Source organism: Mirounga leonina, unplaced genomic scaffold (assembly GCF_011800145.1).
Source record: "Mirounga leonina isolate KUSES-001 unplaced genomic scaffold, KU_Mleo_1.0 Mir_125, whole genome shotgun sequence".
NCBI lineage: Eukaryota > Metazoa > Chordata > Mammalia > Carnivora > Phocidae > Mirounga > Mirounga leonina.
This window is the reverse complement of record NW_023270305.1, coordinates 24,024,489-24,040,418: the sequence shown is the minus strand read 5'-3', so window position 1 is coordinate 24,040,418 and position 15,930 is coordinate 24,024,489. Positions and strand designations below refer to the sequence as shown.

General features: G+C 38.0%; 1 protein-coding gene across 1 annotated transcript in view; it reads left to right on the top strand.

Moving 5' to 3' along the window:
- SOS1 (SOS Ras/Rac guanine nucleotide exchange factor 1) overlaps positions 1 to 10,966 on the top strand; it is a 142,590-nt gene extending 131,624 nt beyond the window's left edge. Inside the window, exons 20-23 of the mRNA XM_035000964.1 lie at positions 687 to 951; positions 6,572 to 6,616; positions 8,342 to 8,460; positions 9,347 to 10,966. Coding sequence (XP_034856855.1) covers positions 687 to 951; positions 6,572 to 6,616; positions 8,342 to 8,460; positions 9,347 to 9,838 — 921 coding nt within the window. The 3' untranslated portion in view covers positions 9,839 to 10,966. The remainder of the gene's footprint in view (positions 1 to 686; positions 952 to 6,571; positions 6,617 to 8,341; positions 8,461 to 9,346) is intronic.
- The last annotated feature ends 4,964 nt before the right edge of the window (positions 10,967 to 15,930 follow it).

The window sequence follows — 15,930 nt, the reverse complement described above, 5'->3', positions numbered from 1 at the left end:
AAATCAAGAAGTAAATATAAATGGCTTCCTTAGTAACTAACCAAGATAAATTTCAGAGTATCTGTGAACTAAAGGTTATGCAATTACCTCCCAAGAAAATTTCTCAAGGCATAAAATGGTTTTTTAAAAGATGGACTAAAAACAGCGAATTAGACATAGCTATATAGTCTTGCTCCAAAGAAAATTTCATAAAACTAACATACACACACACACAGATGAAAACTGAAGCAATTTAATGCATTTGTAAATAGCTCAAACGATTCCAACATCACAGTATTACAGCATCGTAAGGTATCATCGTTCATAATAATGATCCTGGCTTTTCCAGCAAGGTTAAATTAGTTCAACAAGGTCTGTTTAAAAAACCAGAGAAATTTACAGCATATCTTAGAAAGATTTCATTCAAAAATATTAAGATAAATACTCTGGTATTTTTAGGACTAAGACTCAGCTATTTAAAGAAATTCATTGCCTAATATTTTAGATAGCCAAGGCTTTATGGAAATGGGATGTTAATATTTTAACTTGCGCACTTTGATTTTAATCATTATATAACTTCTTTAGTAATGGTTTATGGTTTTTATGGTTTTCCTAGGTATTAGCTGAGTTTTACCAGGCATATAAAGAAAAACCTTCCTTTCTGTTATGGTGTTGTAAATATTGTGTTTCTTTTGATATGTCTACAGCCAAAAAAATATAGCTATCCCCTAAAATCTCCTGGTGTTCGTCCATCAAACCCAAGACCAGGTACCATGAGACATCCCACACCTCTGCAGCAGGAGCCAAGGAAAATTAGTTATAGTAGGATCCCTGAAAGTGAAACAGAAAGTACGGCATCTGCACCAAACTCTCCAAGAACACCGTTAACACCTCCTCCTGCTTCTGGTGCTTCTAGTACCACAGATGTTTGCAGCGTTTTTGATTCCGATCATTCGAGCCCTTTTCACTCAAGTAGGTGCTAACATTTTAAGTGCTTTAAAGTAATTGCTAGTATTTATTATATGTGCTAGAGGTGAAAAAGAATCTATATAACTTTTTTATTTTTTGTGAATTTGTAGACAAATACCATTTCAAAAGATATTATTATAAAAATATAAAGCAAATTCTAAACTCCAGCAACTTAACGATTTTTAAAAACCTGTTGGAATAGCCCTCTTTAAATTTATTATACTTTACCACAAGGCCTGGGGACGAAATTGGTAATTTAAACTTGATTTGCGCATTTGTTTTCAACGGGTGAATTTAACGTGCGTTCCTCTTACCTAGAGGAAACAAAGAGAACTCCTCAAATCTGCAAGGATTGTCAGGTGCTTCAAATTAGCTGCCCCCAGAATTACTATATTTGAATACTGCTCAGTACATCGTTGCCTTTCCACCAAACTCTGTAGGCTTCAAGTTTCACAGCAAGTATCCAGTTTAAACTCCTACTTAACCCTTTCTTGGTCTATACCACCTGGGGGATTGCTGCATAGCGCCCGCTAATACACCGCCTGTGCTTGTTCAAGCCCAGCCATACAGATCTCACAGACTGCATACTGTTCCTCCTTCCTTTCTTATTTCTAGATCAGGGCTGTCTAGTAGAAATATAATGTGAGCCACATGTGTACTTTAAGTGTTCTACAGCCACGTTTAGAAAAGCAAAAAGAATTAGGTGAAATTAATTTTAATAATATATTTTATTTAACTTAGTGTGTTAAATTGCAATATTATCATTGCAACATGAACTCAAGACAAAAATTTATTGAGCTATTTGGCATTCTCTTTTTTGTTCTAAATCATCAAAATCCAGTATGCATTTCACACTTACAGCACACCTCAACTCAGACTAGCCACATTCACGTGCTTATCAATCCACATATGGCTAGTGACTTCCAAACACTACAGCTCAGCTCCAGCCCTTTGAAGAGGCTGCCTTTGATATGTAGGTCACCCTGCTTCCACTCATTTTCTAGTCAATTCCACGTGGAGCTTTAGAGCTCTAAGAACACACGACCTCTTTCCGTTTGTTCAGTATTAAATCAAAACTTGAATCCCATCACCTTTACCCCTCTCAGCCACTTCCACGTGCTCTTCCCATTGGCTGTCTAAGCTCAGTGTGCAGATCAAATCCTATGCTGCTATCTGACAGAACAGAATCCAATCCTGAGAGACAGCATGTCGTTACTGTGGGGAAGGAGGTCGAGAAGCGGGTGACCTAGGAGTTAGGAATCCGGTTTGGGATCTCAGTCTGCTAGTGAACTTTCTGATTTTAGATAAAAGACTTTCTGTGCCTTCTGGGGATCCAGCTAGATTTTTAAGGTTTCTTCCAACTCAGACAATCTAACTTTTTAACAAAAATTGACTTAAAATTATTTTTGGAGGTGTATTATTTTGAGATTTGGTCCAGAATCCTATTTATTTATTCCTGTGTTGTACATACATTCATAGTTACCCAGCAGTTTGTCTTGTCTTTTTACCACCTAAAGTGTGTTTGTTTTGAGAATTACTACATCTTGGCTTTATTTGGCTACTGGGGATTATGGGGTCACGTTATATACATATTAAGCTACCAGATATTTTTGGTAAGTTCAAGTAAACACCAGGTAAAAAAAAAAAATTCCACTTATTTTCCCCAATTCATAAACCCTCTAAAATTAAGTAATAAAACCAGCACTTTTTGCAGTATACCCAACCTAAAATCATTATTAATTCTGACCTATTTAACTGTTTGCAGGGTTTTTTTTCCTTAGTGCAGATAGCTGTGGTCTATATTATAAAGATTCCCGCATAAATAAATTATTGAAATCACATGAAAGCTATCAATTGCAAATTGTACTTCTCTCAGTTTAAAAAGTAGCTAAAAATGGAAGAGGTGGGAAAAACAGGAGATAAGCACATTAACATTGCCTACTAGTGCTGAATCTTTAAAGCAGTTAGTCACAGAGGGAAGAAGGAATCATTCTGGATGCAGTGCCCTGTCCCTACGTGGCAGGGGAACAGTATTTAACAGCTGGAAGGTGGAGAAACCACTGTTCCAGAAGTTAGGCTTTGCAAGCTTAGCTTGGAGGGTTTTCTCAATTTCGCTTTCTTTGTGATAAAGAAAATTCCTGTTACTGTTCCCTTTGCTCTTAGTAAATACTGAAAATAACTGATTTTGAAATCAGAGAAGCCAGCATAATATAAAACCATCTGTATGCTCAGTCCCTTAAAACTTACCCATGGCCTTTGTGTCGTCAAGGTCCTCAGTTGCTGATGACCCCACCTCTGCTTAACAGACCTGCTAGGACTGTGAGGGTCACCAGAGCTCCCAGCTTGCCCACTGTGTTGCCCAGTGAGAGTTCCTACGTCCTCAGAGCCTGTCAGGAAAGCGCTGCTGGGCCTACATTCTTATATCATCTGAACATACTCCACTCAATACAAAACAGCAGAAAATTCCATTGCCTAAGTTTTTCAAAAGGCAAAGTTCGATTTTTGATCACTTATAATAGTGCTTTTTTGCTTCTTATAGTTTTGTCTTTCAAAACAGTTTACTTTAAAACCATAATTAATTAATCAGCCAGTATCTGTTGCATATCTCATTCCTTGCCAAGCACTTATACATCACATCTTCTCTGGTAAAGCTCATAATCTTACTGAGAGATGAAAAATAATCGTAGTACAAAGAAAATCATAGTTCGGTGCTTTAACCATTGTTAAATGCCATGATTCTCTTTGTACTATGTTTATTTTTCACTCTCAGTAAGATTGCAAGCTTTACCAGAGAAGATACATAAGGGCTCAGCAAAATGCTAAATGAGTGGTGAAGACACAGTGCTGTGGAAGTTTACACAAAGGTGACCACAGAATGGGCAAGAGTGGTCATGGGAAGCTTTGTGGTGAGGACAGAGGTAAGGAAACTGGCCAACCCCTTAGTGTTGCTACATAGACCCTCCTCCCACTCAGCCCTGCTCCACACCTTGCCCTGGCCAGCTCCACCTTTGAGGTGGTGAAGACAGTCACCATGACGAGGGGAGAGACCACCCAGCTTGCTGTTTTGTTTCTGCTGCCATCACAAGGTGGAGAGGAGGAAGAAGTGCTCTACATGCCTTCCTGTTTGAAGATTGCCAGGTCACGAAAGGGAGCCAGAGGTCCCACCTGGTCTTGTGCTGCCCATGAGCTTCGGCTCTAGCCCTCAGGAGAGGAAGCTTTGACCAGAAAAGATGTATGCCAAGCATTTCAAGCTAGAATGCAAGGCTTTTCTTCATAGAAGATTGTTGTAGATGCTTAGTTTCTAATCTCAGGTATATTTGCATTTAACAGGCTTTTGTGAGTTTAAGAAGTTATTCGTGATTTGTAGAATTTTTTTCTATAGGAAAAGGCTTGTTCCTATTTTCAAGAATGACTGTTATAAATTGGAAAGTATCTTCAACAGGGTTTCAATCCTGACTATACAGTATGATCCCCTGGGAAGCTTAAAAAAACAACCAGCTACCCATATGCCCCGCCCACACTTCAATTAGACTGGTACGGACACTAAGAACCAGTATTTTATTTATTTTTTTTTTTTAAAGCTTTCCAGAGGGATTGAAATGCGTAGCCAAGATTGAGAACCACTGATCTTTTGTCCGGGCTTTATACCTAACAAATTAGTACTACTTTTTTAATTAATTGGGCTTCACTCCTAAGTCCTTATCAGTAAATTTGTTCACTACCTAGCTAGTATAGAATTTCTGGTATATAGTTCTTAATTAGAGGCCAAGAAATTCATTTAAAATGACAAATCAGAAAAGTGCCCTTAACTTACCAAACACACAAATCTAAGCCTGTGCCATACATATAAAGACGATCAAAGCCAAGTCTGTGTATGTACAGGTGTATATGCGTAGGGATAACAAGTCTTTCTAAAAGCCTGCAGTTTGTAGCTGTCATAAGCTTTGTGTTTTTATTTATTTTTTTATTTATTTATTTTTTTTTTAAGATTTTATTTATTTGTGAGAGAGACAATGAGAGACAGAGAGCATGAGAGGGAGGAGGGTCAGGAGAAGCAGACTCCCTGCTGAGCAGGGAGCCCGAGGTGGGACTCGATCCAGGGACTCCAGGATCATGACATGAGCCGAAGGCAGTCACTTAACCAACTGAGCCACCCAGGTGCCCTGGGATAACAAGTCTTTCTAAAAGCCTGCAGTTTGTAGGTGTCATAAGCTTTGTGTTTTTATTTTATTCCCATATTATACTAAGTGTACTAGCATGTTCTTGAGGCTAATCTCCAGGAGGCATATTTATTTCCTTTCCAAGAAAAGTGGAAAAAAAACCTAAGTAGGTAAGCGCTAGAGGTAAATACCCCTTTAACCCTTGTTCCATCATAGATGCCTAATAAATAGTGGAGTGAATCATTGACAGAGTAACAGCTTCATTTACTATCAAGGAGTATAAAAATCAATTTTAATCTTCTGAGAGATAACTTAGTAGAATTAGCTGGATTGCTACCCATGGTGACCATGGCCTCCATATAAGTACCAATGCATAAGGAAAGGAGATTAATGGGATAGATTGCTGGAAATTGGGGCTATGTGTATCTATATAAATAGCAGTCACATTAATAGTCTTGCCAACTGCACCTGGAACATAAAATTATCCTTGTTCTGACCAAAGCAACTAGAAAAAAACAGTGGTCCAAACTGAGTGATGGTCTGTTGTGCAAAAAGAGAGAGAGGAACCTGAATTTTTTTGAAAAGTCAGCTCAGACTAGTGCTACAGGAATTATTTTTGTCTCTTGGATATTACCGCTTCAGTCTGTGTAATAGGAAGCAGGGTCACATCAGCAACTCTGTTGACTTAGAACCAGTACAGATCACTTAGCCTCTAGTCTCAGTTTTCTCCTTTAATGCTCTTGGGGCTTTGGCCTATAGGGCTTTCAGTTCTTTTTCTTAGAAGAATTAATACTGTTGAAATTAAACATTCTAGATTTGTCAGGGAGTTTCCAGTATAAAATGTGTCTAAGTGCCAGATATTTATTGATTTAAGTGTTCAAGAATATGGAAGGAAAAGGCTCTATCACTCTCAGGCTTGTTTTGTAGTAGCCAAAGCTGTAACTATTTTGCGCCAAGAATATACGCTGTAAGAATATTTTGAAAAGTATATAATAATAATATTAGTAAGAAATTCCCTTTTATTTTTCAATTGACATAACATAAATTCATCATTTACTACTTATTTCACACATTTGAGTTTTCAAAATAACCTTTACTAAATGACATATTTCTCTATGTCCCGCTGAATTCTTGGCTTGAATTGGGTTTAGACATTTTTTTGTTTAAAGTCTTCCACTAATAGAGGATATTTTAGTTTTCCCATGAATGCTTTTCATTTACTTATTATGACATCAGGTAGTGAATCTAAAAGAAAATCTTCAAAATTCCCAGTATATTAGCTCAATTTAGTTCTTTATTTTTCTCAAAAGTAAGAAGTCATGTGCTTTTACTAAAGACTGTTGTACCATTCTTTACAATTAGAATGACAAAAATGACATTTTTATCATAAATGCATTTTTACAGATGAGTTGAATTTATCAATGAAAGAAAAACAATCTACTCTTTCTTGTTTCCTTTCACAGGCAGCGATACCATCTTTATCCAAGTTTCACTGCCCCATGGCCCAAGTTAGTATATTTGGTTTAAGACTCCTAATTCTTGCTTTGGCTTTAAAAATTAAACCAAGTGTCCTCTTCCCTGCTAAAACTCTTCTTGGGCCTGGCAGCCTTGGTCCCTTGCTTGCAACGTCGTAGACGTCAGGGCTTCACTTGGGCTGTCTTCTGATCAGACATGATTTGCTTCAACTTAGACACTTTTCATGCTTTTTGTAAAACCTGTTTTCTCTTTCAAAAGAACATTATATGGGTGACTTCCACATTTAACCATTTCTCTTTTCCAACTATAGAGTTCTAAATATATTTTAATGCTCAACTTTAAAAAGAAACCAGCAAGAGCATGCATGCGCCTGTGGGAATGCTAGCAGCTACCGCGGTATCCAAACCACCAGATACATTTAGCCTGGCGATGGCACAGACTCTAGGCAAATGACTGTTACTTGACTTTAGAAGAACTGTCTTATCACTGTAACCACTTAACTTATATGGCCTAAATAGTCATCACTGTTGAGCAAAATAAAGTTCCACTGTAGACGTTTGCTTTTATTTTTAAAGTCAACTAACAATTCACCAAATGATTCCATAAGTTTTAAGCTAATAGATTAGTGGTTTTGCTGTCCTTCATACAAATGATTTCAAAATGTATATGATGGAAAACATGAGTTATAAGCTAAATTAATTTACTATGTAGTCTCTTAAGAAAAAAGGTAGGTGATCCAAATGCTGCTCATTTGAGTATCAGTACACAAAGTACTCTTTAAGTTCTATATTGTTATAACTTCTAATTGACAAAATAAAAGCTGTTGATACTTAAAGGAAAACAAGAACCTGCCAAGTATAATTCTGAATGATCATCTATGTATTTTTTCATATCTTTTTTATACTGCGCATAAACTAACAACTTACATAAATGTTGTCTTTAAATAATGTAATTACTTTATGCCTATATTATGCCCTTGTCATCATAAATGTCTATAGGATAAGTTCTGATTAGAAACTTTACTTACCTTTTTTGTGCCAGTTCATCAACTTATTCTTAAATCGGGTTCACTAGATTCTAGTGTAATTTCTGTTTTTATCAGGGCTGCCTCCGTCATCTTAAATAGCTCCATCACAATTAAAATTTTTGGGTTAGAGTATGATGAACCTGATTTTGCTCACCCGCCAAGGAGCCAGTCTATACCTAAGCAAAGTGAGGAGAGACCCCTCCCCTGGACATGAGATTCTCTCCCTGGCATCCTTCGAGAGACTACCTGGGGAGAGCCGTTAAGATCAGAAACTAATCCCAAGGACTATCCAGTAAGGGCAGGGAAATTCTATACTAATAAAGTCAGAGAAAGAAAATGAGCCCATCACAAAAGCTTAACAAAATTACCATTCCAAAAGTTTTTAGTAGTTTGCTGTTTCTCCCAGATACCTGAGAATCATATCCAAATAAAAAAATTCCAGTAATAGATTAACAGTGGGAATGTTATTTTGTTCAAGAAGCAAAATAACGAATATCTTAGGCAGGTTTTTTTTTTTTTCCTGAAAATTCTGCTAAGAAATTTCTGCATGCTTTTATAGCAGTTTGCTTTAATCAAGGAAATACTGTTGTGTATTGGTTTATTGAACTGCTTTTGATAATTCTGTACGTTTCTTTTAATAAATATAAGCACTTTCCAGCTAAGCCTTTTCAGGATTAATAGATGAAATAAAATTCCTGTGAACTTTTTAAAAAAATGTAACATCCTACAGGATCTGCTTCAGTATCGTCTATAAGTTTAACCAAGGGCACTGATGAAGTGCCCCTCCCCCCTCCTGTTCCTCCACGAAGACGGCCGGAATCTGCCCCCGCCGAATCTTCGCCGTCTAAGGTAAGTAGGGAGTCCTGTCATCCGGACAGTGGAGTCATTACGGTTACATTATAATCATGCCCCCGTGTCTAGTTTAGTTCCCACAGGATTAGGCTAACACTTCAGGGTAGCTGAGTCTAACAGAGTATAGACGAGGACTAGATATGGATTTACCCTGAAGTAATGTTTATTTCCTTTCTTCTGAACGTAGTTTTTTTGGTATATTTTCAAAACCCTTATAAATCTAAATTATGGGTCCTGTCAAGGAATAAACAAGTTTAATCTGTAAAGAAGAATGTCTCAAGCAGAGACTATACAGAGAAAGAGAAAGAAGCAAAGTGTGAAGCTTTATACGAAAGCACATTTTAAGTAAAACTTAAACATTACCTATCTGAGCCCTTAATAGTAAATCTGACATGCTTTTAAATGGGATTTGCACGACAGTTCTGGGTTGGAAGAGACCTTAAAGGCTTATAATAGCCATTTTTTCCACTTGTTTAAGCTTCTTTCTTTGTCAACCGTTAACTTGATTTAGTGGTTCTGAGTGTGCGGAGAGCAGAGCACCTGGACAAGTCAAGACACTTTGCAGAACATCATAAAATGTTAATATAGTAAGTTTAAAATTATAAGATGAACTTATGTTAAGTCACAAATGATTTTACATTAGGTTGACTGATAGGTAAGCAGTAGCAAACAACAAAATTCTGAGAAAAATAAAAACTTAGAAAAAAAAATCTAATAAATGGGCATAATCCCCCATTTAAAACATACGGCAAAACTCCCTGATCCACACCTAGGGCCCTACCAATAGTGTGTTTGAAAACCCCAACTTAATTCTTAACGTGTTCACAGTACTACATAAATTGCTAATAAATTTGTGTTTTATTCTTTTTCTCATTTGTGTTAGATTATGTCTAAGCATTTGGACAGCCCCCCAGCGATTCCTCCTAGGCAGCCCACATCCAAAGCCTATTCACCACGATACTCAATATCAGACCGGACCTCTATATCAGACCCTCCTGAGAGCCCTCCCTTATTACCACCGCGAGAACCTGTGAGGACACCTGATGTTTTCTCCAGCTCCCCGCTACATCTCCAGCCTCCCCCTTTGGGCAAAAAAAGCGATCATGGCAATGCCTTCTTCCCAAACAGCCCTTCCCCTTTTACACCACCTCCTCCTCAAACACCGTCTCCCCATGGCACAAGAAGGCATCTGCCGTCGCCACCATTGACACAAGAAGTGGACCTTCCTTCCATCACTGGGCCGCCTGTTCCTCCACGACAAAGCACTTCTCAACATATCCCTAAACTCCCTCCAAAAACTTATAAAAGGGAGCACACGCACCCATCCATGCACAGAGATGGACCACCGCTGTTGGAGAACGCCCACTCCTCCTGAGTCGCTCTGTTCCAGGACGGACGTTTTGCTGGCCGCAGACCCAGTGCTGGCGATGGGCGCACTGAGCGAGCCGGCGTGGGGGGGTTGAAACGACAGCTCCCAACACTACCGACTCTACTTCAGGATGCAGCGTAAGACAACGAACCTTACCCAAGACGTAATTATACGTGAAAATGGTATTCGTTTCGAATCTGGGAAGACCGATCTAGAGGAGTTGGACAACTGATTGCACCTGAAGATCGAGGAGAGGGACTTCTTCCAGCCAAGAGGCAGGAGTCCCCTTTTTGTGAAGTGATCTTGATCATTAAAGGGATGGAAAACACAGTCCAGTGTCCAGCAGGCCCACATGATGACAGCTCTTGTAATTCAAAATATGCACTTTTTAAAAAGAAATCTTAAACAGGGATCTTCATATCTCCTTTGTTTTCCTTTGCTTTTACTCGTCCTACTTTAAAATATTTTCTTAGAAGTCGTTCCGAGGCCCGTGAGGAGTGGCTGTGGCGCCTGAGCTCTGGAGCCCGGGCCCAGCACTGCGGCCGCCCTGTTTCCAGACTGTCACAGTGAAGGGATGGGTACCGAGGCTGCACCAAAGAGGTACTTGTGGTCTTTTTGTTCTTTTCGTTCTTGTTTTCTTTCTTTCTTTCTTTCTTTTTTGTTTTTAGGAGTAATTATACTGATTTTAAGAGCATTCCCCCACCCCCCCTACACAAACAAAACGTGGTGGTATTGCCTTCAAACGAGAGAAGCTGTGTGTCATTAAGGTGACAAGAACTTTTTTAAAAATGTAACTGTCAAGTATACGATTTACACTTAGGAGACTGTTAATCTGTGCTAGGTTGTTACTTTCCCCCCTTCTCCCACAAAAGTTTACTGATAATCCGTGTCATGGCCCATAGCTGTCCCTCCGCCCAGACTCCGGAAACGCAGTCACCCGGTGTGAAAAGGAGCGCTTGCTGGGCGTCGCTGACACGGTCACGTTTTACTGATAGTTGAGTAATCAGCGTATCTAGAATTACCTTGCATTGCCGAAATCATGTGTATATAGTGAATGTTATGGTCTGTTTTAATTTAATTGAATAAAGATACAAATACTTTGTTTGGCTGGCATATATTAAATTATTATATGGAGAAAATGGTTGATTCTTATTTCTTTCAGTTGAAGCGCACACACACACACACACATGCAAACACTAAGCATAAAAGCACGTATTGTGGTACGCCTTGGTTTCTAGTTCTGGATGTATGTATTCATCTTAAAGAATGATCTAAAGTTACAGTTTGGCATGTAGGAAAAAATTGGGTTAGAATAGGATGGGTATCTTTTAAGCAGAACTTTGGAAGTTTTTTAATTTCCTAGGCAACGTGTATACAGTTTGTTAGTTTATATTAAACATTCTACCCTGCTTGAGGTCTTTGCTCTATCAAAACTATTCATAATAGAACATCTGCCTACATCATTAGTATCATAATACAGATTATTCATTAAACCTATGTACTGATCTTCGGAGTCTAACCAATACCGTGACTGAAATGCATGCAACTTGTCAAAGAGAAAAAGTTTTATTAATCTCCACTACAATGTCTGTGCAATGTGTAGTATTCCATCATTAGAGAGTCATCAGTCCATCAGTATCTGCATGTGTCCTCACAATAATGAAGCGACATCTCAGCAGTTCTGTTAACCATGCCATTAGAGACATCTGTAGACGTGCTGCACCATGGTGGAAACTAGTACTTTAATAATTTCCTGTGATATTTATTAGAGCATTAAATGTACATCCCAGTAGTACAGTATATAGTCCTTTGAGACCAGAATGTTGATTGCATCATCATTAAGCAATCCATCCTATCATATCCTTTGTTATTTATTTGTTAGAGTTGAGCCCTTTTTTGTTTAATACCTGTACCATTCCTGTTATGGTAGCCATTTTTCTCTTTGTAAAATGTCTCCTTTTAAAAGTCTCCCCAAAAATTAATTTCAAATCCACTCTTGTATACAAAGTGTCCATAAGACCATTCATTCAACAAGTGTTCATCTAAGCCTACTTACTAGTGTTGCTGCAATTAATCATAATACACATTCCGGAATCCCCCATGACTTTTTATTAGATCGGCCTCATTTTCCCTAGGATTTCCGTTTATATGTCTTATTGATCACTTCTCTTTTTAATTACCCCGTACCCCACTCCAAATGAGAACCTGAGACGTCACATTGGAGCCCGTTCAATATCTCTCTGGCCAGTGCGTTAGCCTTCAATAATGCTTTTCAACCCGCCTGATCTTTTAAAGAGGAAAAGCTCAGAATTGGAGTTCTAATCCTACTTATCCCAAAGGGGACCATTCTCCTACCCCAGTGGCTCTAGGAGACCACTTCACTGTGCATCAGCATTGTGGATAGAGGATATTTTTATTCTGAAGTTGACATTTTGGGTAAAAATATTTTCTGCAGTGGTAACTCATTAGAAAAAATCCCAATTGGATGCCCTTAAACGGAGGTGAGAAAACTGTATCCTTGCCTTCTTCATACGGGAAACATTAACTAGCTGACAAATTTATTCTTTGTAGTAACTAAAATATACTTATTCAGGGACAAGAAGTGGCTGAGAAGAGAACTGCATCACCACAAAATTCTGCTTTTGAATCCGGGACATTACAAGACAGTCAGTGCGGCATGACTATTTCTAAACCACATTCCAAAATATGGGACATTTCTTTTAGAAATGGAAATGTTCTTAGAAGATTCATTATCCTCGGATCACAAAATAAAAACATTTCAAGGTTGAATATACTTAAGTGGGCTGATAAACAATAACAATAGAAAGGGAGGCTTTTCACATCTAAGCACTTTTTAAAACAGGAACAGATAAGTGTATGTTTCTAAGTTTATTGAAAGACAGATAATTGACTGTTCCCAGCCGTCCTGATGTATTTTAAGAGTACAAACTTATCAGGAAGTATACAGGCATTAAAAGTTTGCTTAATTAAAGGTTGTTGGGTATCAAGTTATGTGTTTAGTGGGATACCATGCTCTAACAGCTCAAGAATGTGCTAATAGATATGAATTTAGGAAAGAGCACGCCACACTAAAAACTACCATCAACACAACAGTCTAGTGAAAAAGTACTGTTTCACTCGGAAGCTATATTATGGTTCTAAATTCTTCCTTTATGGGTTTTTCCACAAATTGAAAGTTACACAAACCAAAACTTAGCTGGTTATCTATGACCATGATCTTAATTCTCAAGTTTAGCTTACTTAGGTCATGTATTTCACCCTTTTAATGATAGCTTAAATTCAGTTTTAAGTGGCTCGGCAAAACAAATCATGGAAAGGGAGGGAGAGGTTCCCAGTTTGTTAGTGTTGTATATGTATTGGGGAAGACCTTTTATTTCCTCCTGATTTAGAAAGAAAGAAATCTAGCCATTTATTTCTTGGTATTCTGCTGCTATGGGTAGGCTCACTTATTCTTCTAACCTATATTGTATGGCTGTTGTACAAGTGTAGGTCCTGTTGCACGTTAATCTTTACCAGTAAAAGAAACATCGCCAGGTTAATACCGGTTTGGCTGAAAGAATTATGCAGTAGAATTATTTATAAGGGAAAGTGATGACTTCGTTTATTTATTCAGTATTTTTCTTTTGAAACATCTCCTTACTAACTTAAAATCATTTCATAATCCCTTATACATGAGCCAGTGAAATATTTTGAGCTCTAGTTAAGAAGCATGAAGTCTAGATGATAAATCTAAACAAAAGCACTTGTAACTTGTTTTGTAAGTTTCATGCCTTATTTTCCATTTTTGACACCGTAAAGTGCATTTTCTGTCGACTGTGAGCAAATTTCCCTTTGCCTTTAATGAAAATAGTGCATTAAATAGCCAATTGCTGCAGAATTATAAAGCAAGTTAGCTAAAGGTGGATCACCTTGGACTACCACTCAAAGAAACAAGATGCAGAGGACGGAAGTCACATGGGGTGTGGCTTTAGGGACAGTGCACCTGTGTCAGATGCATGCCACTTTCAGTAGCTGCCAAATGTGCCTTTAATTAAGAACATCTCTAATTTTTTTCTTCAGATCAAGTCAGCATTTGGGGGCGGGATCAGGGCAGGGGACCTTGGGGTGCAAATATCTGGTGAAATTCACCAGAGAAGAAGCCTTTGTCAAAGTGACATGTATAACTTCAGTTGAAACGTATTTGTGTATATATGTGTGTGTGTGTGTGTGTGTATTTGCCTTTGTTTAGTAGCACGGTATATTTGCTAAAATAATTGTCCAAAAAATTGCTCTGTCAGTCTTACTCTGATGTAAAAACAAAGTGCAGTCTATACATCTAATATGGCCTTTGTACCTAACCATGTTCGTAGGTAATCTTTGTACTCTGTGTGCAGCAGTATTTGGTTTGCATTTAAAGTGACAATAATGGCTGTTATTTTTCTGGCATTACTAAGATAAACCGAAAAATAATAAAGAAAAATGCCTTACATAGTCCACAAATGTATCATTTTTGTACGTGTTTATTTTAGAAGGCACCCCTTTCAATATCAGTCGCCATTCTCCTCTTAGCTTGTGCTTTCCGTATAGAAATAGTTTGTTCTTTATCATGGTCTTGCTTTGGAGGCACTGTTTCCTGGATCATATTATATATATGGAAAGTTCAGTATTTCCTTCTGTCTCAAGCCCTAGGACTGTAGTGAGTGGGAGGTCCTTGGGATGAAAATTAGTACTTTAGCGACCTTGGGTGTCACCCAGATGAAGTTTCAAAGGGCCAAGGAGGCATTTGCAGTCTATAAAGTTAAGATACCACAATGCCTTGACAGACAAGTTTTATCGAGACCTGTTAGAATATGGCAGCCTGACGTTTAGCAATTCTTTCTAGGCTTGGCATAAAAAGATACAGTTTGCGGTTATATACTGTAAAGAATTTTTTTAATGTGAGGTCATTCATGATGAACTACAGAATGTAAAAATTGATGAAAAACTTAGCAATCCAATACCCTTATTTAAAAATTGGAGCAAGCGAGGCCTGGAGCAGTGAGATGACTTAGCCAGCGTCCTGTGCCAGTTCGTGCCTGAGACAAGGGACTCGGATTCCTGGTGTATGGAGGACTGCTCTCAGGACTAGCTAAAATTTATGTGTGGTTCCCCGCCCCCCAGCCCCTGCTTTAAAAACACAAAATCATTAATTTGTACAAATTCCATTTGTAGGCCACTGAAATCCAATTATGTATTATTGAGTACATTCTAGGTAATCAATTTAAGAGCTATAGGTAAATAACATTAATACTGATATTAGTCAACCTGGTTCTGAATTTGCTCTTCAAATGTCACTTGAATTTTAACCGGGTGGTTTGCTTTTTTACTTCTTTTAATCACGTTAGCTCATCACAGATTCAGGGCTCTTAAGTCTCTAGGGTATAGCCCATGACGGGGGGCGGGGGGCCTACCTCTTTGCAGAGAGATTCCCATGGATTCCAGAGAATTCCAAAAAAGCTTATGCACATTCTATTGTTTCAAGACTCTTGATTCTCATTAGAGGCAAGAAAAAAAAAATACAGTCCTTTTTAGAAGCTAGTTTCTCTACTTTCATGACTCATCAAGAAAAGAAAGAATCGCTGTGGGGGAGTACAATAAGCAGATGCCTTGGAATCACATATCTGTGTACACATTCTGGTTCCATTATTTACTAGATGTGTGACTTTAGAGAAGTTACTTAAATAATCTGAGTTTCTGTTTCTCCTCAATACATGAGGCTAATAATCTCCTGGGGGACTCCTGTGAGGTTTAAAGACAATATGTGTGAAGCCCAATGCCTTTCACAGAATAGGTGCTTAATAAAGGTAACCAAAGTTATGAGGGATATGTTTTCAAAGTTTGCCTGCTTTTAGGTATCTTTGAAGAGGTTGATATTTCATCCTGAAGTCCCCATAACTTCTTGATTCTTTACTATCCAGCTTCCTTTGATGTTTACTATCACTTAAATTGGTTTTGAGTGACCGCATTATAAGCATTTCATCTGACTATTCAACAAATATTTACTGTTCCAGGTACACTTCTGATGTTAGGAATATAGCAATGAATGAAACAAAAATCTG